Genomic DNA, 26,274 nt, shown 5'->3' with positions numbered 1-26,274 from the left:
TCCTTGTGCACCTGCTTGGCATAACAAGAAACTTTGAAAGGATACATGGTGAACTGTATGTATGGGAGTCTGAAGTAACGGTACCCTCAGAAAAAATAACTGACCCTTTTCCAAAATTACTTTGTACATCTACTTAATAATTAAGTAACAATTAAGAAAGACATGTTACAGACAACTAAATAGAGCCATCAACAAATCCAAGATTTCTGAAGTTGCAAAAATGTTCCTGCCCTACAACAAGTTTAAACAACATGCTTAAATTTTCTAAAATTTTCTTCACTTACATAAATATTACACCCATCAATATCAGTCTTAAACCTGTCCCACCTGAGTTTTGAGTACTGGAAGCTGTACTCTGTGGAAAGATAAACACAAATTTTAATTTTTTTTCAGACAGCAATACCTTCACTACTAAAATTAACAAGCAATAACCACTAAAACTGTAAATAGAAGAAAGGGAATAGATTGTGAATGAAGGGGAAATCAGAAAATCACAATGAACAGAGACGCAACTCTCAGGCCCATGTTATGCTGTTTCCCTACTTATAATTTGTTATTATGTTGCATACCTTCTGTTTCTTTTGTTGAAAAAGTGTGGAGGAGGGGAAGCTCACACCCAAGATGATAAATGCCTTTGTTCATACACCTGAGAAACAAAGATACAAAGATACCTTTCTATAGCTGTTTTCCCAATTGTGGCTACACTGAATACAAAGGAAAATAACCCTTCTTGTGGTAAGGCACAGAAAGAAATAGTGACATACAGAAAAGCAGAGAAGCTAATTAATATAATAAGGCTATTTTCCATCCAATTATTTGCTCCAATGAACACAGAAAAGAAAGGTTAAATAATCTGAAAAGTCCAGGGATTTTGTGAGGATTTTTGCATTTTCTATTAAGCTCTAAAGCTGGTGTCCACAACAGTCTCATTAAATTGGTAGTCTTAACTGTGTAAGCAAAAATATACCATATTGGGTGTCCAGCTTAACATTTTCTATAAAGGCTAAACATAAGGTAAATTTGACCACAGTCATTACCTTTTCATGTCCACAACTGCCACAACTATTTTGGTTCTCTGAGTACTTTACCATCTTTGAAATTGTAAGAAAGGTTGTCCCTCCTCCCCTTTTTGATAGAATACACAACAGCCCTTCATACACTGTAGCAGGTGCTGAAGAAAAATGCTTTTCTATTAAGTCAGGAATGTCACTACTTGGTCATGAGACAGCAGACAGACCTTCATCATTTTTGCAAAAGTTATCTCCAGGGAAAACCATCAGCATGTTTCATTTCCACACTATCAACTCACTCTTATCACAGACCATCATTCTTCTAAGACAGGCATTTGAATAATACTTCAGATTTGACAATGGCTGACAGACAAAGAAACATGAAATTAAACACAGTGCCTACTAATAAAGCACTAAACGTGAGTCAAAGAACAAAGAAAAAACAAACAGACCAGTATTTCATTAATAGTAATTACAATACAGATTCAGAAAGTAGGAAACCTTTTCTTATATAAATTTCTCAGAAACTGTAAAGAGAAACAGTTTGAAGAGGTAAAGCCAGTGAAAGAACACTGCACCAGAACCAGTGATAAGTGTTATTTACTAAACTTAAGCAGAGGCAGGTTCTTAGACACTGCAAGGAATGGCAATTTACCCCACCCCACCCACAGGCATGATCTAATTCCTGCCACAGACAACCAGCAAAAATGCATTTTTTTCCTTCTCCAAAGTCATACTTAGAAACATCTTTTAAACCAAGTTAATTTAAAATGGTATGGAACAACAGAAGTAAACAGAATCATATTCAAGATATTAAAGAGTTTATTTTAGGAATGTGGACAAAAATAACACAAACATCTTCAATACTGTACATTTGTTTAATAGATAATACACAGCAAGGGAGGTGCTTTAAAGTGTGCAGAATAAACAGGAACACACAATTAGACTGGGGGGACAGAAGAGCTCTTTGCTTGTCACATCATACTGGTAAGCTACTAAAAGTGCTCCAGGAAATACCTCTATGAAAAGTAAGACAGGAAATAAATCACATTATGGAAATATCAAAAGAACAATAAAAGGTTAAAAAAAATACTGCCTTATTGTACTGGCTCTGGCAGGGACTGAGGTAACTTTCTTCATAGCAGCCTTTATGTGCTGCTTTGCTTTGGATTTGTGGCAACAACAGTGCTGGTAACACACCAGTGCTTTGGCTTTTGCTGAGCATTGCTTGCACAGCATCCAGGTTTCATTTTCCCCCACTCCGTTTGCTCCAGCAACTAGGCCAGGGGGGAGCAAGAAGCTGGGAGAGGACACAATTGGCACAGCTGGCCAAAACTGACCCAAACTGACCCAATTCCAGGCTCACCACGACAACTGGAGGGGAGGCTGGGCAGAGGTCTGCTTCTAGGAGGTGGCAATTGCCTTGGCAGAATTTGTTCCCTCTGCCCTCCTCTCCTTCTCTTACTGTGCCTTTATCTCAACCCTTTGCTGTTCCCATTCTCTCCTACATCCCCCCAAGGGAGGGAGGAAGCAGCTGGGCAGTGCTTCAGCTGCTGGCCAGGGTCAGCCCTGGAAAACTGCAGAATCTGGGCAACTTTATACTATTTTTTTTTTCAATACACATTTAGTTTGCAGAAGAAAGTGCTCACACAGGCTGATGTTTCTTAAATTTAGGAACACCTAACTATGTTTGTTTCAAGATCAACCTTCCTCCAATTTTGCTAACTGTACTCGAAGTACATATTAACATTCCCACAACTGAATTTAATTATTCAAAGACAAATATGCTCCTCTCTGTCAGCCCTTACACATTACACTCTTACACTCTTGGAAGATGCTTTTCCAGGCAAAAGAATCTCCACCCATAAGAATATGCATGATGTATTTTTCATCAACTACTTCTGCTATGTGGAGCTGTACTTCCATGTTGCTTTTTGTTATATATATATATATGTATATATATATATATAATCTCCATTTAGGAACATGAGAACAACTGCTTTAAGTAGCAGTTAAGACTGAACTCAAAATCACACTATTGTGACTATTAACCATCTAAGTCAAGTAATAAAATATAGATTTTAGGAAGAGGAAAGATAAACTTGAGTGAACATTTCAACAACAAAAAACATTTATGGAAAATTAGTTCCATACATGTAGGAGATAGAAACATGTTATTTCAGAAAGTCTAGCTGCTTCTAGTTTTACAACTAGGAAAAAACACTTTGGAGAGAAAAAACAAAAGTGAAAGAGCACAAAGGGCTAATGAAAACAAACTGTCTTCCTGGATTCTGGAGTACAGCTCTTGTGGAAGGTGCCCATCTTCATTCATTTTCAAATCTGCTGTAAGGGTTATCAGAATCCTGGAGAAGACCTGTAAAACAAAACAGGACTACAGTTATCATTTTCTTTTTACAGAAAAACTCTGAGTTACTGACTTCACTGCTATTTGTAACTGCATGTAACAAATCCAAAAGGCAATTCTTGTAATAGCTGCTCTATTACCCACAGTCAAGTATTATAATAAATTGGAAGTGTTCTTAACCACTCTTATTTCTCAGACAATAAGAACAACGAATAAGTATTTCACGATTTAGCAGGGAGAGAACATTTTTCTATGAAAAATTATTACAGAAAAACCATTTCTCATCTGTGAGGTATGATACCCCAAAAAATGCACTTGTGAGAGTCAAGTTGAAAAAAAATCCAGGTATAGAGATGTCTCAAGAAGAACAGATTCTGAGTGGCCAGTTTATAAATGCAAGTGACTATAAGATCATCATCCTTTTAAAATGTAAGATGTTGCTACTTTGACTTAGTTCTACTTCAATTATACCCAACCATCTGTCACATTCAGCCACTTACAGCTTATCTGCAACAGGACAATAATCTCTAAGAAAAAATGAAGATCACTTCTTATGTGCACTAAAACCACCAGGGACCAGAACGAGAGCATCACTTAATCCAAGTTCCAGTATGCTTCCCTCACAAAGATTCTTAATGACTTTATACCAGAATACTGTCACAGCAAGCACTGCAAAGCCATCCAATTATGCTGAGTGCCTGGATATGCAGAGCATCCTCTGTATAGGTCAGCTGAGCAGTCACTGTTCCACACAGAAAATAATTTCCAAGAGACTTTAAACCTGGGGTAGGCAGGAGACTGAAAATAAAGGAGTCCTGTAAGAGTGCAGAGGCTGACCTTATGTTGTGAAAGGACAGGACACTATTGTTATCTTTTCTGCCAAGGTTTTTATACTGATGTGTAACAAGGACTCTTCCACAGCTCATTTGTCTAGGTGTGGAGACAGAGAACAGTGCAGCCGAGCAACTCCAAATCACAAATGTTCAGATTCACAATAATGAAAAAAAATATTTCTAGTCACTGCCAAACCTTGTAAGAACTCTCAGTCCTTTTCACACCATACCTCTTTCTACACATACCTGCACACAGATATTGAACATAGACAGTTTTATCTGGAAGTCAAAACCTAATGCTGCTGGAGGCAGACTACACTATTGCCTACCTTGTGCAGTTGGTGAGCTTCCTTTGAACTGCCAGGTTATTTTAAGATGCCAGTCAAGCAGCACAACTGCTCAGGGCTGATTACTGTATCACTTACTGCCACTAACTACCTGATAGGGAACAGTAAATATTTGGAATAAAGAATAAATATGAAATGTCCTATAATTACTCAAATAAACAAGATTACAAGCAGTCAACTTGCAAAATGTTAATATCCAATCTATCCCTCATATATATGACCCTTACTTGTCTAAGGAGTAGGTCAGTAACATCTTTAAAGCTTCAGCCAGGTATCATGACACATAGCCTATTTACCTGGTATACTACTTTGTATCAGAGGTACTATCCATTTCTATAATTGTCTTTGAAAAAAAAAATATTATGTATTTGCTTAAAAAGAATGTGCTTAGATGATATAATTGCCAAAAATAAACTACAATATTTTCAGATTTTGAAATTTATATATTTTTAAGCTTTTAGAATGTGGTCACTTCTCAGATTTTAGTATTACCTTTCATGCATTTAAACGAGCAGTTGTGACATCCACCATGTCTATTCTAGCTGTCAAGTAAAGTAATACACAATAAAAAATCCTCTCTTATACTTGGCCTGCCATTCAACCTTCAGTGCCTTCAGGTAATATTCCTGCATTAATTTCACCCAGCCCAAAGAGAGAAGAAACATTTATTTAATCCCAGATCATCACCACTCCCACCCTTCCTCCAGACTTGCTAATACTTTGGCAGGTAGGATATATGGCTCCTAATATATTTAGCTACCTGAAACACAACTGAGTAGTCCAATTAAAAAAAAAAATTTGCAGTACTCCTGTATTTCACCCCTTTGAAACACAAAACACATTTACACATTTACCAAAAATCAGCATCAGTGCTGGAAATTACCACTATTACTACAATTGCCATTGCACAAACTCCCTGCACTCATGAAGCTCCATTTACAAATAAATGCATTTAACTTCAAGAAGCTTTCCACAAAGTGGCAAGAGTTGGTACCATATTGCCTGACAAAATGAACACAGCCTGCAGACTTTTCTCTGTAGAGTCTGGCAAGTGCTTTCTATATTTTTTGCTATTTCATTCAGGACACATACTCAACACTTCACAGGTCTGAAAGTAGCACAGTAAACCACTAGATACTGTTCTTTATAGCTTGAGCAGCTGAAACCCAATGGAAAAGATTTTCCACATCCAGTAGTGCCAATTTCAAATTAACCAGAAGATCATGTAAGAATCCTGATAAACCTTTCCTACATTCTGAGGAGTGAATATACTCTCCTCTTCCCCCGTCCCAAAACACTCAGCTAAAAGCCATTTTTGAAAACTAATCCTCATATTTCAAGTCAATGTGTCATTTTTACTTCTCACTCCATACGCCATTCCCAGTAGTACTTTACTTGCTTTAATTTTACTGAATTATGTTTAGGAACTAACAGATCTAATCAACACCAATCAGGAATTAATATGACTCACTAAAAGTACTCTCACCTTTCATCACAAAAACTGAATAGGCTTTGAGAACTATGGGTCAATCTAGTGTGAATATTTTTGGCTCTGACTTCAGAAACTGATCTCCCAGGAAAAAGGGACTCCAAGAGAAATGGCAGGCTCTCCTTCCAAATGAGGATAACCAGGGGTTACAATACCTGATACACTTTGCTTTCAGCCTTGCTCTCAAGCCTGTATCCAGCAGTTAAATTTCTTTTATCCCCATAATTTTAAGTACATCATAAGATTACTTTACGTAAGAGGAGTGAGACAGCAGCTCATCACTTGCACCAACTCTTACTGAAGAAGTATCAGGCTCCAGTAAGCGGACAAAAACCATATGGGGAGACATACAAAAAAAGGAGCATGACAAAAAGCTTCTGTCAGCTGCCCAGGTGCCCTGCCAGTGCCACTCTGAGGAGCTAGCAGCCCATGCTATGGGGCAGCACGTCTGGTTCAGCTGAAGCTCTGCTGCTGCCTGGAACCAGACAGGAGTTGTCTCTCCACTGTTTCCTGTCTGACATGAGAGCCACTACCCAAGTTGTCATTTACCCTCAGGGGTTCAGAGAAACCAGATGTTTGCATCTTCAGGAGCCTTGTTTGCAATCAAGTTCATTGCATGTCACTGGTGAACTTGAATATTGGCACACAGGTCACTTAAGAATTCTTACTTCTATTTACCCTCATTTTGAGGTTATTTGACCTACTTAGCAGTATCTATGAAACACTCAAAAATTTGAAAGGTATAGTAGTCAAGTATTTTTCATTGGTTTATAGGAAATAATGAAGCATGTTAGTAAATATGAAATGACAAAACAATGGTCAAAAGAAATTAATACCTCTTTCCAGCATAATAATTTATATTGTATACTAACTATACATGTTCCCAGTCATTGAGATCTGACTCTCATCATGTATCAACACTGCCCAAAAAGAGAATTAGCAACTGAAATACTTGTAAGAGACTGTGCATAGCTGAAAACAAAAAAAACCAACCTAGTTTGTTGCATGTCTTCACCCCTTATTAAACTTTTCCTCTTTATTTCTAGACCCCGTTATTAACAACTGTATTCTTAACAAATAAACTAAATAGCTTTCAGTGTTTGGCAATGTAAGGTTCTCCTGCCTTGCATTCAGAACACTAAAGAAGGTGAAGGCAAAGTATCTACCTTGAACAGAAGAAACATTTACTGTCATAAACTACTGAATATAAAAACCAAAGCCTTATATAAAATAAACAAGAGAGGATTACATACCATTAAAATAGCTAATCAAAACCTTTGCAGAACTAAAGCAATGAAATGATAATCATTTTGCAAAAATTAAATGAAAAAAATCCTTCCACTAATACTTTGCAAAATCCTCAAATAAATAAATAATAAAGCAGCTTCTCACTAATGCTATACTGAACACACAATGGAAGCAAATGCAGCAGGAATTAAATTGTAGTTCCTTTGTGTACTACACAAGCTGCAAAGTACTCTGAATTCTACTTTAAATTTTTCCTAAGAGTCAACATATAATTTGTGTAATCATATTGCATTCATATATGTGAGCAAATGAAAAATACTATCAAATTGTGCAACAAAGAAACAATTGAAAGTGCGTACTCCTGGCTGCTAAAGCTCTCTATTGCTTCCAATGCTCCCAAAGGATTGTGGCTAGAGTGACACCTGCAGTGCATTATAAATGTGTAATTACCATTTAAATGGGGTATGGAAAGCGGGGGATGAAATGGGAAAAGACATTCCCTTAAAGCCAACCAAATACTGACATTTCGGGCATCATCATCTTTATCTACAGTCAGGTTAACCAAGTCATTGTCATTCTGCCACTCAGCCATGCCTACTTAACTGAGAATCCTCTCTGCAGTCTGTAAGGGTGCAAAATAATCTAGTGCCTCCATAATTATTTGCAGCAATTTTTATTAGATTATGTTTAATATGCTAACATCTGTATTTTCTAGACAGTAAAAAATGTGACAGAAGACCCAAGTCTCACAGAATTATTCTGACCACCATTTGTCTATTATCAGAATGCAACCCTTATATTCAACTGCAATTACATTTTTTAATTTCAAAAATTTATACATATTTTGTATTTAATTTTTCCTCAATTACATACATCCTTTAAGGATGTGCTAATTACATGGTGTGAGAGTTAAATTTTTTCTTTAAAACAAAAATTAACCATGAGATTCCAGGCCTTAAATTGATATATCTGATAATATAAATTAATATTTGTTTTGGCAATACAGCAAACCTGTCAATAAACTTTATATGGAAATTTCCTAATAAAATTTAAGTTTTATAGTCCAATTGCAATCTTGTGCAGGTAAGCTGCACTGCAAAACCTAAGTGCAGAAAGAAGTGAGTATGTCTGACTTCTTACAAGTAGGAACACTTTCCATTAACACAATGAATGTATGAACTTGTTTGTCATTTATTCATTGATAGTGGAGGCAAAAGGACAGTAGCTCTCCTATGACTGTGGACAGTACAGCTACAAGCAATACTTGATTTATTGAATTTGATGTCTGCATTCTCAAAGCATTGCATTATACAGTTTTAAATTTCAGGGAACTCAAGTGCTCCAACAAGATCCAGCACAGCACCCCACAAGGCTCTGGAAGTAGAGCACTGAACAGACAACTGTCTTCAGTAAAATGTAGGGCCATGCAGAGACAAGTGAACTGGTTCCACAAGCAGAACATAACTGACTGCAGCTTTCACATCCCTGAACCCCAGTGCAGGGCTCTGATATGGGAACTGCAATTCTGCAGCCAGGACTGCATCTGGGCTGCATCCAGAGATGCAAAGGTCCATCTGCACTGAGTGCTGCGTTACTGTGGGGACACAGCCACTGCCCTAAGTGCTTCACCAGATCTTTCCCAATGATTCCAACTTGCTGAGATTGACTGTCAGGTCTCTTCTAAGGAGAAACAATCACAAAAAACCTGTATTGTTTCATGTTGTGCTTGGATTTTGTTTGCTTTTTTCACATCTGGACTATTGTTGTCAACCACTCAACTCTTGAAACTGAACTGTGGTTGAGATACAGGGTTAATTATCCTGTAAAATACCACAGACAACTTCCTTGACTGATGTTTAACAAAAATTACTTCCAGTTTCTACAACATTCTTTCCTCAGTAGCTCAACCTTCACAGTGTAGTTTTCCTCCATTCCAGCAAAGGATCATTCTTTTACAAATGTTCTCCAGGCAGAGAATTCCCTACAGAGTTTGTCTGTATCACTTCTGCATCAGGCAAAGGGCAGGCTGCAGATTCATGAAGGCATTCCTAGACTCTGCCAATCAGTTTAACAAGAGGATGAAAATTAACAGCTTTGAGTGATTGTTCAGACCCCTAGAAACACCTTCTCTGACATTAGTGCAATTTGCATAATAAAAAATGCAGCAGAGTTTTAGCAGATCTGTCTGTGAATACACAGTACTGTTAACCCTATGAACACATCAAATGAAAAGTGCAAGCACTGACAAGCCTACATAATAAGAGCCTCCTACACAACACAGCAGGTCCTACAGTCTTGTGATGCAATATTCTTCTACAACTGGACCACAGCACCACTTAAAAACAAAGAAAAAAATAATTTATCCCTACATTAGGCTGCATCCTCCACTCCTTTTTCAAGCTTGATTTAAAAAGTTTGCTATCTACTAGTCACTCTCTCTTCCTTCAACAGCCATGACTCCAGCAGCAAAGTTCAAGTAGGCTGATTTATCACATTCAATAACAAACAAAAAAGTCCCCAAACTTAGTCTTTTTACTTAGGAGCAGACAGAACAAAACACTTATTTTTACCAACATATTTAAGTGCCCATCCCAAGCACAATGTCTTCTTGCCCAGTTGGACAGTTAGTGCAGGAAGAGAACAGGATGCTAAAATCAGGTGTCAGAAGACAGGCATCAGCAGAAAACTGGGCTTGGTTATTTCTGCTGTGAATTTTATCCATCATTAGGAAAAAGGACTCAACTTAGGCAGAGTATCAAAACAAGATGACACATACCATACTTCTTACGTATTTCATCATGCTTCATTTTTCTTTCATGTTTCCTACAAGAAATAAAGGCATCAGAAGAACATTCAGAACATCTTTTGAGCTGTAAGCAAACTATAATTACATCCAAAAAGGACATCAGCATTTTCTACATTAGTATTAGTAATCACATAATTAAAAAAAAATCACACTTAGCAGTTATATATTTATTATATATATATTATCTTTCTATTTACACTTCATCTGTAAGTATTTACATACTCTGTGTCTATAAGACTTGCCATAAATTCTTATTAACAGAATTTAGTGCAAACATAAGATGTATGACGATAAAAAGAAACACTTTTCTATATAGAAGTAAAGCATCCACATACATGCACACATTCACACTGAGGTGTTCATCTCTACATAAGAAAAAAGGCACTACACTACACTGGAACACTCCTTAATGCTTTCAAGCCGGGAGCATAATTGTAAAACTTAGTTTTGCACAGAACATACTTTGAAATACTAATTCAATACAATAATTCTAAAAGGATCAAAGGATGTATTGCTATGTTGCTTAAGATGTACAGCAAGTGTAAGTGAAAACTACTGCTTTCTAAAATCCTGCATGGCATCCATGCAGAGAATAAATTCAAACATTGTGCTAAATATAAATTGGCTTTTATGCTGTCTGACCATAAGATTGTTTTTAAGGCTGTATCTAATATTGCCAAACTTAAATTATTCACTGTCATGGTTTGAGCCTGGCACAGAGCCAGTGCCCCCATGAAAATGCCCTCACCCTGGTGTCTGCTGTGAGAGGTGACCAGGAATAAGCAAAACAGGCTCCAGCTTAAACATAAAGAACACTTTATTACCTAAACTACAGGAAAATAGGGAAAAACTATAAGGAAAAGAAAAAAAAATTGAAAACCTTACAAAAACCACTTTCCTCCTCCCCACTACCTGACTTTCCCAATCCGATACATTCTCCCAAAACACCAACTGCCCAGCCTGGCACCACACTTTAGTATACTCAAACTTCAGTTCATGAAGAGGAGAGGAGTCCTTCTTGTTCCATAGGCTTCCCCTGGAAACACACTGAAACCTCGTGTGCTTCCATGTCACTCGGCACCGCCCGGAAAAAAGTCCTTTTGCCGCTTGTGACATCTTCCTTCCATGCCCAGTGCTCTCACCACCGCGCATGGATCAGAGCTGCTTTTAGGGTTGTCTTTCAAGGATGCCTTGTCTCACTCCAAAAAGGCACAGTCTCTGCTTTGGGACATCTGTCCCCCCCATATTTTTCCAACCCCCTGGGGCCGAGGGGTCCTCACGATGAACCCTCCTGGTTCTGAGCCACTGCTTCCCCCTAAATGCAGTCTCTGTGTCACAGGAACAAACTGAGTCCATGGCCACAAGAAAAGTCCAGCCAAAAGGCCACTCCAAATCATCTCTCCCCATTCAATCATCTCCACGTTCTTCGGGCCAGGTCCTTGTCTCATCTCATCTCTTATCTCCCTTCTTATTCAGCTTCGAGGAGGATTAGCATTTTTGCAAGGCCCCAGTCATGAAAGAAAGGGGTTAAAACTTTCAGTCTCTGTCCCGGAGCTGCGGCACTCCCACACACGCTGCTGCTCCAGCCGGGCACTCTTCCCCCCCCCTTCTCCTCCTGGGCCGGCTGCTATCACATTCGGTGTCGCCGGCTCTCTCTCTCCCTCCTGGGGGGGGGGGGGGGGGGGAAGGCTGCCCGAGGGCTGACTCCCTGGGATCTTCCACCCTTCCATCCTCGAGGGCCTCCTCACCTCCCATCTCTGTCCAGGCCCAGGGCCTACCACGTGGCTGCCCCTCCCCCGCCCAGCACCAGCGGCTGGACAGGGGAGGGTGATCTGACCTCTTCACCTCGACGTCCCAAGAGAGCCTTCCAGGGCCAGAGCCCTGCTTTTTAACCCCTGTGTATTCTCGGAGGTGTGTCCAAACCCCACTGGCTACACCAGGTGCCAGTCTCAAACTCAGAACCTTCATTGGTTTGACCACAGCTTCCCAGAATTCCCACTTCTTCCTGGTCAAACCACCACATTCACATAAACCAACTGTCTGATGAGTCAATTTCTCCTTCCCTTTTGAAAGGTGAAGAGGGAAAAATGAAATATGTTTAAATGGAAAAAATTCCATCTTTTATCAGACAGTTTTCCTATATTACAAAGGAAGGATCTATTTTGCTTTTTTTAAAAAAACAAACAAAACCCACAACTGCTTAATGAGTATGACCCAGGATCTATATATCTTCAGGAAAAGACATGGAATTTGGGAAAAAAAAAGTTCCTCTAACAAAAATTAAAAAAAAAAATGCATCCTTTGCTACCCCCTGTCAAAATTCAACCCAGTTAGACAAGTTGTGACTTCTGCCGGATTCCAATTTGCACGTATTCAGCAGAAAGCTGTTAAGCACTGACAGCTTAATTCACCAAAGATCCCATCTGCCCTATGCATATTCCACCTCCAAACAATTCCTACTGCTAATCAGCCCCTGTGTGTCCTCAGAAGCAATTATCCTGCTTCCTACAGAGCTGAGGGTTGAAGTGGCCTTTTCCAGCAATTGCACTTCTGGGAAAGCATGCACATAAAGCACAATGAGAAAAACCAAACAAGACAGACAGACTCAAAAGCTTCCACTACTGTTTCCCAGAGACACCCATGTCCCTTGCATCCCCCTGCATTATTAAGGCCAGGCAGCACAGTAAACAAGCAACCTGGCCAAAATGCACTAACAGAGGCTGGAGAGTCGGGTAATGAAATTCACGTAGAAGAAGAAAGTCAGGATTGAGACATGAAGAGAACAGAAAAAAGAAGAGACAGATTTATCCATTGAAGGTAACCTGATAACAGGATTTCTGCTTTCTGTGGTAAATAACAGGAAGATATTACATGGGGCAAGTGATCTCAGGAAGAGAATAGAGAAATTCTGCTTAAAGCAGCCTTCTCCAACATAAAGCTAAATCCTTCTACTGTATAGTTTGTGAGCTCAAACCAAGTTTATTACAGGTGGTACTAATGGCATTTCTTCCTTGTTTTGCATATCCTGTCTGAAGTTGAAGACTCATTGCTGCAGTTTAAGCTACTGAAACCTCAGTACCTCAGCAACCAGTGTGAATCACTTCTGAATTCAGAAAGCACCTGCTTAAGAAGGGGATGGTGCAAAATCAAGCTCTGTAGGCTTTAAACCTCAGAAAGGCTTTAGGATACTTCCCTAGGCTATTCAAAACAAACCACCAAACACCTAATTAAGTTTGAAGGGTAAAACCATTAATATCAGTGAAACATTCAAACTGACAGGCATCACTTCAACCATGAGTAAATCCTTGCTCAGTAAATAAGGCTTAGGTACACATCAACCCAGAGGAACCAGACACAGCTCTGAACAGGCAGTCCCTGCATCAGCCACCCAGAGTTACTGTACCACCCACATCTCACATGATGATCAGCCCAAGTCACTTCAGTCTTCTGAATTGGTTGTTTCTTAACACTGCTGCTATTACTCCATTTATACATGCTGAAGTCTTGGCTTCTCATGCAAGCTGTCCCCACTGCTATAAGCTGAGGAAGTATTTTTCTCAATACTTTCAATTCACATAAGAATTTTCCATACTTGGTTCTTCACAAATAAACTGCCATCCTTTCTTTCCCTGGCTTCTCTCCTTGTTCTTCCTTCTATCAATTTATACTTGACACTAGATCTTATTGCTTAGCATTTGTTTATAAACTTCTAAAAATAAATAATTATTTATAAATTATATAAATCTAACCTAAAATACAAATACCATGTATTTGAAGCTGTAAATAATTGAGTGTATAGAAAAAGACTCACTACTCAATGCTACACTTAAAAAAGATTTTCCATGTTAGAGATGATGAAGTCAAATAAAGGACTAAAGCTATGCAATAAGATACCTGTTTTAAGTCAAAAATTGAACTTCAGACATCCTTCATGCCCCTCACCATAAGTGCAAACTCAAACCATCACCAGTGATTTTCAACCCTCTCACTGAACTGACAGCTGCTTTCAGCCTTGGGTAAATAAGCAGACAGCCAACATAACAACCCTTACTTTTCACTTTAATATGCATCTTCCAAAGAGACACTAAAGTATCCATAATTAACTGAATCTCAATGCAAACAAGTATTAAACTTAAAAAGCAGACTTCTACAGTGTACCTGAAAGACAGAAAATACTAGGTGCTGCAATCATCTTAAACCTTCCACAAAAAATATTTCCATGGAACACTATGGAACTGGGGCCTCCTTGCTTTGTTTTTACCATTCACTAATGCAATCATGAAATGAAGCTCAGGCTAGTCCTCTTCACCTTCCACTGCCAACTGATATGAACCATACTTCAGCTGATATGAGCTGTATTTGAAGCAGCTGTATCCCACAGAAAAAACAAACAACATGTAAGATGACAAGAAAAAAACAAAGCCAGATAGACCCAAGGTCAATGCTGTGCCTATTTTCCTCCCATATTTATCTGAACATTTATCTGATATTTATCTGAACTTCTATTCAGCTATTTTCATAAACTATGTGAAAACTTCACAGTAGAAAGGAAGGACTACACAGTACAAGGCAGTGTTTTCCTCTGCAGATTGCTTGTCAAAAACAGGTTGTTGAGAATATTAATTTGTTCTACAGCCTGCCAGTAGCAATTCATTCTCCAAAGGTCTTAGAGGAAGCAGGCAGTGGGTAGGGTGAGGTGCTCTAGGTGCTGGAAGTGGCTTACTCCTCGTGTTTTCCCATGACCCGCAGCCACACACACAATTGGTGTGCATGTTCAGAACATGGAAACACCCCAGGGCTGCTGCTAAGCTCCTGCAATTAAAGCAGTTTCTGTTTCACAGACACACTCCTGAGACAAGCTGGGAAAGAGGAATGCTGCTCTAAATAAGGCTGCAGGAATCATTGTGGCAGAGCAGCCTAATCCCAGTGATGTTTGTTCCTAGGCTAAATTCAAGAACGGAGCTGATATTAGCTCTAGGTTGCACTATTTGCTTGGTGTGTGCACAGCACACCTCACACTCCAGATGCATCAGACTTCCTACAGATTAACTGTACCAAGCTGATACACAAATCACAGTGGAAAGGTTACAGAACACAATCATCCCTTTATGCACATAGTCAGAAGTCTTTGCTTTACAACAAGGTAAGTGCTGTCTTAACTGAACAAAGCTGCATAATTAAAGATGTACATTTCACCACAAGGCACATGGTTTTGGCATAGAAAAAACTGTTGATATTCCTCACTGGATCCCTCCTCTTTAGAAAGAAACAAAAGCATTATAGGAGAAACATCACATTCATACTAGCACTTGGCCTGCTGTGCTGTGACTAGTTATAACTGGATTAACAAGTAGAGAATTCCCCTTTTTTTCTGATCCATTGCAAATATTCAACATAACTTATCTGAGAAACTGTGAGTGAGCATACTTCCTGAATTGGACACCTATTTCTTACCCTTTCATGTACATTCAAGTCTGACTTTCAGCTCACAAATTCAGATGTTTATGAAAACAAATTTGCATCTGTTCTCCTCTTGGATAGTGTTTGTCACCACCTTGCAATGATGCACAGAGCACTCATAGTACCTGCCACACTGAGCATCAACTTGTTTGCTCTGTTCATTTACAGTAATACAGCTCCTAATCAGGTACACCTAATCTCATAATAAAGCTGTTTTGTAAAAACCTGACACTGTCACACCTAACATCACAATGCCTCTTTGTTTAGTGCTCCATGTATTTCTTAGAAAGGCAGAATACTCCTACATCATCAGGAAGTGTAGAGCTATATATCAAGCTGTCAAAACTTACCTCTGAAGAGACTCTAACCTTCTCTCCTCTCTCTTCCTAGCTATCTGCTCCTCTTCTTCCTCTAGTCTGTTAGAAAAATAAGAGAAGGAAAGCATAAGGGGAGGAAAAAGCAACTTTATTGCTAAGCTATCACTATTTACTACTTCATAGCCATGTAAAATTTCACAGCTGAGTAAGTTTCATTTACAAGTTTGTGTAATTATCCTTTCCCATTTTATAATATCCAAATGCTCTACTCATTGCAGTAATATGTCCTTCAACCTCCACAGAACTATTTACAGCTTCTTAGGAAGAGGATGTGGACTGTTCCAGAAGCAGGATTCCTAACTGCCCTTTTCCCCATGTGTCACACCCCATTTAAGAGTCACTGTTCTGCATGTGCACAGTTAAGTCCATTGTTGTCCTTTGGAAGGTGATCGATGGTTCATAAGCCTTTGATGCCAGAACAATTTATCTTTCCAACAACCATTACCATCCAATCTCAAGCTGCCCCCAGGAAATGAGTCTGTTCTGGAATGAGCAAGGATTTACCTGAGCATCAGCTGTGTGATTCTGGGAAATGAACCTACACAGTACATCTGAGCTGTGCTTGTGCAGATTGCTCTACTGAATTCTCTGCTGCACTTCAGCTTTGTGTCCTGCCTTGCAGAAAGCTCAGTTTCACTTAACCATTAGACAGACCCTGTAAGACTTATAGGACTCTAAAGCAAATGTCAAACAATTTCTCTGTTAGTTCCTCCCTGACAGAATTTATGATGATTCTTCAGGATTAGCAAATGGACAACTGCCATGCTTGCTAATTAGTAATTAGTAAACGGACAACTGCCAGGTGCTAATCACCTTCCAGAAGGGAATAAAGTTCTGAAGATGTCTGAGCTGAATATTTACAATATTAATACACCTGAGCAGCATTACCACTCATCTGCAGCCACCAAGACCCAAGTTAAGCAAGAGTGACATCCAGTGGTAAATTACAGCACGTCAAACACTTTAATACACAAAATTCTGACACATTCAGCTCTGGAAATATGAACTCAATTCCTTCATGTGCTCAAAACAGTCCATATATCTCTCTCAACATTTTATTTATTTCAATACAAGCCAGTACTTAAGAATCCACGCAATGTTTCAGAAACAAATTTCTTAGTTCCAGCTTTTTCCACCTAAAGAATTAAAAAAATCTTGGGGGACCGGGGAACACACGCAACAGGTCACTTTTGTTTGAAAACAATGTTAGATTCTTTTGGAAAACGAATCAAGTCTCCACATCAGCATGTCCATCATGGCTAAAAGCTCCCATTCTTGGGCACCCTTCTGTAAAACTGCTTTACTGGAGACATAGTTATATAGTCTTATAACTATGCAATAATCTTCACAATTGGTGTTGCAAAATATGAAAGCATCAAATAAATCAAATGTTGATATATGATTCAGAAAATACATTTCTTCCCTGTAATTAAACAGTATTCTGATTTCTGGATACTTGAAATGAATTGTTCCTCCAAATTCAGAAAGTTTGAGATTATACAAATAAAAACATGGTTGACAACACAAGTTCATGAGAGTCTATTTAGTAGAGTTTCACAAATAATAGCTGTTCATAGAACTGTCCAGTACAAGGAATCTGACTCTAAGAAGTCCAAAATCACAGGATAAAAAACAAAAACTATGCACCAATATTCCTAGAATTCCTGTGGTAGGATGGACACGGATGAGCCCACTGCATTACTGATGTGAGGGCTGATGCACTGAAGTATTCTCTGTGTTCAAGGAAAACCTAAGTTCAGGCTTCTCAAACACTTAAAACACCCCAGCTTAAGAATTCCCTAAAGAAACACTGATACTTCTGCAAAACAAGGTTACACCTTAGAGCTCAGATCTCAAAAAGAATCAGCTAAACAGATCCAGTACTACATTTCCACAATCCCTCCTTCGTCCTATTCACACAAAAAAAGTTTCTTTTGTGGAAAATGAGTCCCCAAAAATAAGGAAGGAGAGAGCAAAAGAATTCCTGCTGAGAACCACTGGGCTTAAAGCAAATAATGTACCAGGCTTCAGTGTAATAACACATTCTGACTCCTCCTGAAATAAGCTGGACCCCAGATTGACAAGACCTTTAAATCCTCTAAGGGTCAATAGATTAAGCTTGACACCATTGGAGTCTTGCCATAAGATGACTCTCAACTAACCCTCTATTTTTAGAATTAGATGTTACAGTACTGATGGACAACTTAGCTACTAAAACTGAAGTCCAGCACAAATGTCTCTTTTCACAGGATTCAAGCTTTATTTGCTGACATGTCAGCTACAGGGGCCTACTCAGTTGTTCTGCAGAGGATGCTGGCAGACCTTATGTAAGATCTAAACCTGTTCTTTACATCTCCAGCGCTTATCAGCACAGGGCTAAAGAGTATTCATTTTTGCACTAGGGCAGATTTGGTATACCAGCCTACCTACAAACAGGTACATGCTTCTTTCCCAGGGAAGAAAGGAAGGAATGAGATGTTATTTACAATTATTTTCACATTTCTTTAAAGCCACAGATGTACCATATTTCTCTGGCTTTAAGGTCAGCACTAAACAATGTACAGTTACATAAGTTCTTTTAAAAAAACCAAAACTAAATCTCAAAGAGGAACAAGTCAAAGGTATTGTAAAAATTTATAGGAATAACTTCAAACCAAGAAATAAGGTCCCCATTTCATTCATACAAGTACTGAACGACAAAAAGAGCAGAGGTAGCTGAAACTACACTGTCCAGAAAGCTTTAAAACTTTAACTGATAAAGGCAAGCATGTTGTGCTGTCCCACTTCACACTGCAGTACTATTTTAGCTACTCATCAACTGCTTCCCTCCTTTTAAGAATATTAGCTACTCAGAGAAGCCAGTCTAAAAAAAAATTTTACAAGTTCTCCAAGATCTCAAGGACATTTAATTTTTGCAGCACTACTTTCCTTGAAAATAAGTAAATTATTCTTAGTATCTTAGAGCAAAGAAATATCATCTTACATATAGAATATCTTTTTGAATTGACAAAGACAGCTAATCCCTTATATAGGGACTGCTGACAGTTCCTAGAGCAACTCTGAAAGATGGATACCAAGTGTCATATAGGACATTGTTGCTCAGTTACTTTCTACTCACCTGGTCCTTTTTTGCTGTACCATGAGCTTGCCTTGAAAGAAATTATTTTCACCATTATCAGAAGAAGCAAGGATTTACCTGGCCACTGAGACATTTTATGTCCAATGTTAAGAAGAAAGTGTAAAATGTAGAAGTGTAAAGCAACAGCTTACCTGAAGTCAGACACATCAGTGCTGTTACCACTAGAAAAATCACCTCAGTGTCATCATTTCCAGTGTCATACTACTTGTCACTGAATATCTCTTATCTTGCTGTCTTTCTCAAACAAATAAAGCAAAGTGATCAAAACTGCTTCCAAATGAAAATATTCCTAGTGTACTGGAGAGTAAAACTTGTAGGTAGACAGGGAAAGGCAGGACCAGTGTTGGTAAAGAAAACAAATGCACGTTTACATTTACCTCCTCCTCCTGGAACGCCTTCTGCAGTAACAGCAGTAACAGCAGCAGACTGAGAGGGACACCAGAATGAGCCCAGCTACCACAGCCATAGCGATCAGTAAAGCCTCAAAGTTTACTGAAAAACATTAATATATTCAGCTTGTTAGACTCCATCAGTAACATCTTTCTAATAACTCTTCCCTTCCTTCCCACATGCTTTTTCATCCCTATATGCAAAACACAATTCTGTTGAGCTACCCCAGATAAAATGCAGTATACCACATTAAAACTTTGCTATTATGCATAATCTACACTGAACAGACATAAAGTAAAACCACATTTCTCATTCTGCTACCTCTCTACAGGTTAAAAACAAACATACTTCATCCCATAAAGCAAGAATTTTTCAAAAAATTTGTTTTAAACAATTTTTTTCTTTCAAAAGTATACTACTTAACTGAAGCAAAAAAGGTTTTTTCGACCTATTAAAGTGAAGGAAAAGACCATCAGTTTTCAGTCTACACTCCTGGCAACAGTACCTATTTCATCTGCTTACTATTCAGGAAAACACCCAACACAATTAAGCTACTTTGTATTACACTGTTCTTCACTTCACTCTGATTAATAATCTGTCAACACATGTAATTCATATAAAATTGTAACTGGAAGCCAGTAATTTGTTTTTGACTTTGAAAGCTGCACTATTCACCTTCATTTTCAGCAATGGTGAACAACATTCATTTCTTAATTTTATTTGCTTTAAGAAAAAAAACCATCAACACCACCTTCGCAAGTTAATTAATTTTCCTGCTGTGTTTGTTGGGGGCAGTCTCAATAAGACCATATAACCCCACTGCATATTGCTGCTTGTAATTTGTAAAAAACCTATTAAGGAAATGCATATTTGAGGGTGTTTTTGTAGTTTTGGTTTGGGGTTTTTTTCTACTTTTTTTACTGAGAATGTGCTCCATTATGAAGTTTTCATTCTGTGTTTAAGCTACAGTCAATCTAGAAACACAAATGGCACAAAACAGAAGCCATTTCCACAGCAACAGTAAACTGCCAAGACCAGTAGTATCAGTAGTATCAGTAGAAAAGAACATGTTTCTTTACCTGGTGTGTTTGAGAGTGTTAACTCACTTCTCAGCAGCTCATTTGATGCTGGGTTTGGATTTCTGGCTCAAACATGCTGGTAACACACCAATGTTTCAGCTGCTGCTGAACAGGCTTGAAGAGCACCAAAATATCTTCCCACCTGTCCCCTGTCCCCTTCCCTTTGTTCCCCCCAGTGAGTAGGGCTGGACAGGCAAGAGAGTGAGAGAGGCCAGGAGGGGATGTAGACAGAATGCTTGAGCCAAACTGGCCACCAGATAATGTCATGGTCAGGGAAAAAATCTGAGGTAAAGGACAGGAAAGTGGAGGGCAGAACTGGCTCCCAAGGGGAAAGCCAATTCCAATGGGCACTGATTGTCTGAGGACTGGCTGAGCATGTCTGCCTGTGAGGGGTGGTTAAAAAAATTGTGGTTTGTTCCTTCCCTTTTTAAACTGCCCTTATCTCTATCAAGGAGGTTTTCTGCTCTTGTTCCTTTTTCTTCCTCCATCCCACTGGGGCCATGGGAGAGAGGGAGGAAGCAAGCAGCTGTGTGAAGTACTCAGATACTGGCAGGAGTGAGCCCTCCACACTTCCAGAAAAAAGTCTGCTAAAATGTCATAATAAAAGCCCAGTTTTCTTAAAAGTGAGTTTTATCACTGAAATTACATTCTTAACATACTCTAAAAAACTCCAACAAAAGTTTAAGTACAAATGCCTGTTCTCAGAAAAAAAAGCACAAAGCCCTTCTCTAAGAACACAGAATTGATGAAGTTCACCCCTACTTTTTCATCTAGTCACTGTGCAGCAGTCATTAAGTGCTGGTGCTCAGAAACTTGCATGCTCCACTTTAACAGCCATCTTCTACTTCTGCTACCCTAATTTAGACTGCTGCAAAATCTCTCTGCCTTAAGCATGGTAACTTTCTCCAGTCAGCATTGTCACTGACAGTTCACCCCCACTTGTTTTTGTCCTTTAGCCTCCTGCTGTCCATGCACAAACACACACAAAGCAGCAAGTCTTTGCTCTGCTGGACTGAAGCTGTACTCTTGCTTCACACAAGCAGCTTTCCCTTGCCTTAGGTGTTCTCTGTTCCAGTCTAGTCTGAATCTAGACCTGTACACACATTATTACAAAAACACCTCCAAATATTTCACCCTGATGGCAGCACATGCTCAGTTGTGCATTTTGTAGTAAAACATGCACAGCAAATGGAAACTGAAGAACAATTACACCATGCAGGATTACAACCCACAGTGGCACCATGCATGTTCCTTTTAAACCTCACCTACATTGCCTTTGGTACCCATCAATTCCATTGTTATTTCAGTTGTTTAAGCAAAACCAGCATTCAAGAATTTCTGTGTGACTCTATTCCTGTGGTATTGGTTCACTGCTACCATTGGAATATAATAGAACTGTGGATCTAGACAAATCATCCAACACTTTCAGAAATTTTAAAGAAAGTAAAAATGTTTCAAAGCCATTCCATCACCATACCTACACTGATTGGGGCTATGGCTCCAAAGCATTATCGCTGCCTCCTCGCCCTGCACCTCCAAATAAATTATCAGGAAACAGCTCCAGCAAGCTTACTTTAATCATACTTATAAATAATTCTCTACAGCAAAAAGTAAAATTAGTACCTACTCCAGCAAACTCCCCATCGAGCATCTGAGAGAGAGCACAATGAAGACGGTGGGAAAATGCTTCTCACAGGGTAATCAATACATGTGCTGTTGGTGTAACACCAAAGGCACTGTGCAAAAGAAACAAGAAAAAGCCCAAATTATTAATCTTCAAAAACAATTAACAATTGAGTGCACCACTCCAAAGACAGATTTCTCATGTGAATGTAATACTGGAGAAATGGAAGAGCTTTGTCTTCTACAGCCTATAGAAGTGCTTGTGCAATTTCTCAGTAAAACCTAAACTGAACAGTGAATAAGAACATTTTGTACTTACAAGTAATACTAGCCTGAAATTATTTGCAAACATATTGAGGTACTCTGCATACTTGAGGGTAAAATGGCTTTGGGTTTAAAATTACTGGAATTAACAAATACAAAATCAGACTGACAACTGTTCAGAATTTTAAAACACCTCATATCTTTAAGGAATAAAAATACACCTATAATCTTACTTCAGCCTTGCATTTCATTATCAACAGAAAGAAAATAGTAAAGAATCCTTATAAGTCTACAGGAACTTTTTCTGCAAGGTAATGAATGATACAGCCTCATCCAGTCTGAGTTGCAAAGTACTCTGTGTACCTTAATTGCACATGTTCACGTATCTGGATATTTTTACAATTTCAAGTTTTTATGTGTATTATAGATAAAATTCAGCACAACGTTTCTGCTTCTGAAGCCATCTCTAAGCATCAAGCTTAGGTTCTGGTTTTCACCTGTTAAAATAAATACTTCTTCAGAAGTCATTTACCACACAACCCAAACAGTGAAATAGGTTTGAATACCAGCAACAGGAATCTCTGACAGGACATGTTTTTTTAGGATCCATTATAAAAAGAGTTCAGTTCACTATGCTTTATCTAACAGTACTATCAAGAACACCTCTGTCATACATCCTCAATTACACAAAGCCTGTTATCTTGCTCTTAATGGATTACAAAATGTTAAATACAAAGGAAACCATTTGTAGCACATGCTGCTTCCTTGAAAAGTGTGGATACAAGAAGAATATATTACTATTTTGTAGTTGGCAGACTGTACAATTTAAACATACCCATAAGGACACATCAAGAAAAAAAACTAAGAAAAGAGAATTCATTTTGCAAAAACTGTGCCCTTTTAATTATGGATGCTAGATGAGAATATGCTTTTTTGGTTCAAATATTTAATAAGAATTAACAGTTCAAAAATAATAACTACTAGGGGGCATAAGAAAAGTCACTGTTAAACTCTAGACATAATGCTGACCCTGTTTTGAGTAGGAAGCTGGATTAGGTGGCTCATCAGGTCTCCTCTAATCCAAATGACTGCACACTGCTGGTGACAACTGGGAGCCCAGAAAGGCCAGCTGTATCCCTCTGATGGAGACTCCTGCATCTAACTACTGAAAACATGTCTAACCTAAAAGGCAATACCTGACACAGCTACTGGCTGGAGCAGGGGCTGAAGTACAAGAAAATATTTCAATTCACTCATTCTCAAAGATAAAAGAATCTGACAATAGACATCAATACAATTCAATTAATATTTTTCCCTTAAAGCCAAAATGTGCATAAGACAAGCAGGTAAGTTCAGATATTTCTCAGTCTTCCCTGGTGAAAAGGTTTTCCAGTAATGGAAACTTATAAGCAACTTTAAGACTCCTGAAATGTTTCTTTTCAGTGACACCTGAAGATTGAATTTGAAATAATCTCTCACTTCTGCTCTGCAGGGACTAATGCCTTCTGCATGCTTATCACAATACTTTTGTAGAGCTAAAGAAGTTTTCAGCAAAGAACAGACACACAAATTCTAACATTCAAATGTCTGCCTTATCACAATCTCATTGGAAATACACTTTGCTACCAACAGTGGCTTAGCCTGGCAGTCTTCAGCACATAGTCAGGGGAGGGACCAGCACACTCTGCCTCAGTTACAGGCACTTCTTGCAGCATCTTTAGAGAAAGGCACTTCTAGCTTATTTGCACTGATTAGCAAATAAATGTTGTGCATCTTTAGCACAACACAAGAAAAGCAAGGCGTTTTAACTGCCTAAGACTGAGTTTATTCGATGGACATTTAACAAAGTGCTATGCACAAAATGAGGATGAGTCTGAGGCAGCAGCAAGATCCACTTGCTCAGGTGAGCTATAAAAGCCCTGAGCACACACTGACACTGGAAGCCTGGAGTCGGTGTGGCCTCTCCAGACAAAGCACAGAAACACCCTGAGTGACCAAAGCAACCCTGGCAAAGTGAAAGCATCACCTGTGACAGATGGGAAGCAACACATCAGTTGATTCTATCACTTAAATGAGAAACAAACGACCTAAGAAAGCCTAACAGCTTTATTTCATATAAAGTGGAAATTCTTATCAATCAAAAAAGATGTTAAAAACCTTACCGAAACATTTTTTAGACATTCTTCACAGGACTTCAGGGAAAACGCTGAACATGCTAGAAGAACAAGCAAAACCAAAATACAGAGGTTATATACTTATTTTTATTCCAAAAGGTCAAGCATTTATCACAATAATTAAGCTTTTTTTTTTTTCTTAATCCAAGATACAAGCAATAATTTTGACTGAAGTAATGAAATCTCAGTAAAAAAAGGTGCACTTGAGATGCCCACATTTGATGTCAGGCAACCGGACACACACCTTTGTGGTCAATCTGTTGGTGGCAACTAAATCAGAGGAGGAAATTCACCGGCTGCCTGCCAAAAGCGGTAAAGAGATAAATGACTCCAGCAGAACGGGAAGGGATGAGCACCTCCGTCAGCTTCTCCTGAGCCACATCCCTCACCATCACCCAGGGCTGAACAAACCCTGGCGAATGTGTGCTCTACATCACCCTGCTTGAGCAAGGGAGGTTGGACCAGGAGACCACTGTGGTCCCTTCCAATTTGCCCCATCCTGCGATTCTGGGACTGCTGTCTGTGCCAAGGTCGGGACACCCCCACGGCCCCACAGGCGGGCAAACCCCAGCGCCATCAGCCCGTCCTTCGGCCGGGAGCGGGCTGCTCCCCCCGGCCACGGGACCGCTCCGCTCCGGACACAGCACCACAGCAAGCCCCGAGCTCTCCTCACAGCGCTCCGGACACAGCACCACGGCAAGCCCCGAGCTCTCCTCACGGCGCTCGGGGACAGCACCACGGCAAGCCCCGAGCTCTCCTCATGGCGCTCGGGGACAGCACCACGGCAAGCCCCGAGCTCTCCTCACGGCGCCGTTGGGCCCCTGCAGGCCTCGGGGCGAGCCCAAGCCCGTGTCCGCCGCCGCGCCGCTCTGCCCGGCCAGGCCCGCCCGGGAAGGCCGCACGGCCGCAGCCGCGCACGGACGGGAAGCGAAGGGAGCGACGCCGCGCCGCCCGCCCCTCCTTACCCTGCGCCGGCGCCGGCGGAACCGTGGTGCTGATCTGCTCCAGCCCCGCCATGGCGCGGCCCCACAGCAGCGCCAAGCCCTGCAGCCACAGCGGCCATCGCCACACCGCCTCCATGGCCGGGACGGCAGGGACAGAACCCGCTCGCTCCAGGACCCGGCCCCGCGCAGCCGCCGCCAGCCCCGGGGCGGAGCGGGCCCGGGCGGGGCGCGGCCCTGCTGGAAGCGGGCGGGGCACAGCCGGGCCGCGCCTTCATCGCTCTCGGGGGGCGGGGTGAGCAGCTGGGCTGTGGGTGCTGCTTGTCCGCAGTCACTGGAGGGCGGGATCTGACATACACGGGGCCTTTTCCGCTCCCTTCTTCGTTTGGTGTGACGCCCTTTTGCAAGGGTTGTGAGAGGGCAAGGAGGTGGAGAGGATCCTGTGCCCTACCTTGTGGCTCCTGGTTTCGTTCCTTAGTGAGGAACTAAGGTTGCCAGAGCCAACTGAGACAACAAAGGCATCCACAAGGGCTGGCCAGAGAAATGAATATAGAGATGGAGGCAAATAGAAAATTTGCCATGACCTTCCCATTTTAAAAGACTAACGAGTTGTTGGTCTTGCATGGTGACACACTTCTCAGGGCTTGGGAAGCATTTAGCACTCTTTCAAGTGCCAGGGATATACAGAACACCCAGATGAGTCTGCAAGATACAACACAGGAAGAAAAG

The 26,274-nt window shown here is 40.1% G+C and overlaps 1 protein-coding gene across 1 annotated transcript; it reads right to left on the bottom strand.

Moving 5' to 3' along the window:
* Window positions 1–1,814: 1,814 nt before the first annotated feature.
* LOC102071686 (pituitary tumor-transforming gene 1 protein-interacting protein) lies at window positions 1,815–26,010 on the bottom strand. Its single transcript, XM_074535823.1, is given in 8 exon segments — window positions 1,815–3,384; window positions 10,069–10,115; window positions 15,909–15,974; window positions 19,452–19,566; window positions 22,171–22,279; window positions 24,593–24,645; window positions 25,570–25,712; window positions 25,714–26,010. Coding segments are annotated over 8 exon segments (693 nt in total). The 5' UTR covers window positions 25,824–26,010; the 3' UTR covers window positions 1,815–3,334.
* Window positions 26,011–26,274: the final 264 nt, after the last annotated feature.

This window comes from Zonotrichia albicollis, chromosome 1, assembly GCF_047830755.1.
Source record: "Zonotrichia albicollis isolate bZonAlb1 chromosome 1, bZonAlb1.hap1, whole genome shotgun sequence".
NCBI lineage: Eukaryota > Metazoa > Chordata > Aves > Passeriformes > Passerellidae > Zonotrichia > Zonotrichia albicollis.
The sequence above is the reverse complement of the archived record's forward strand: the minus strand, read 5'-3'. Positions and strand labels throughout refer to the sequence as shown.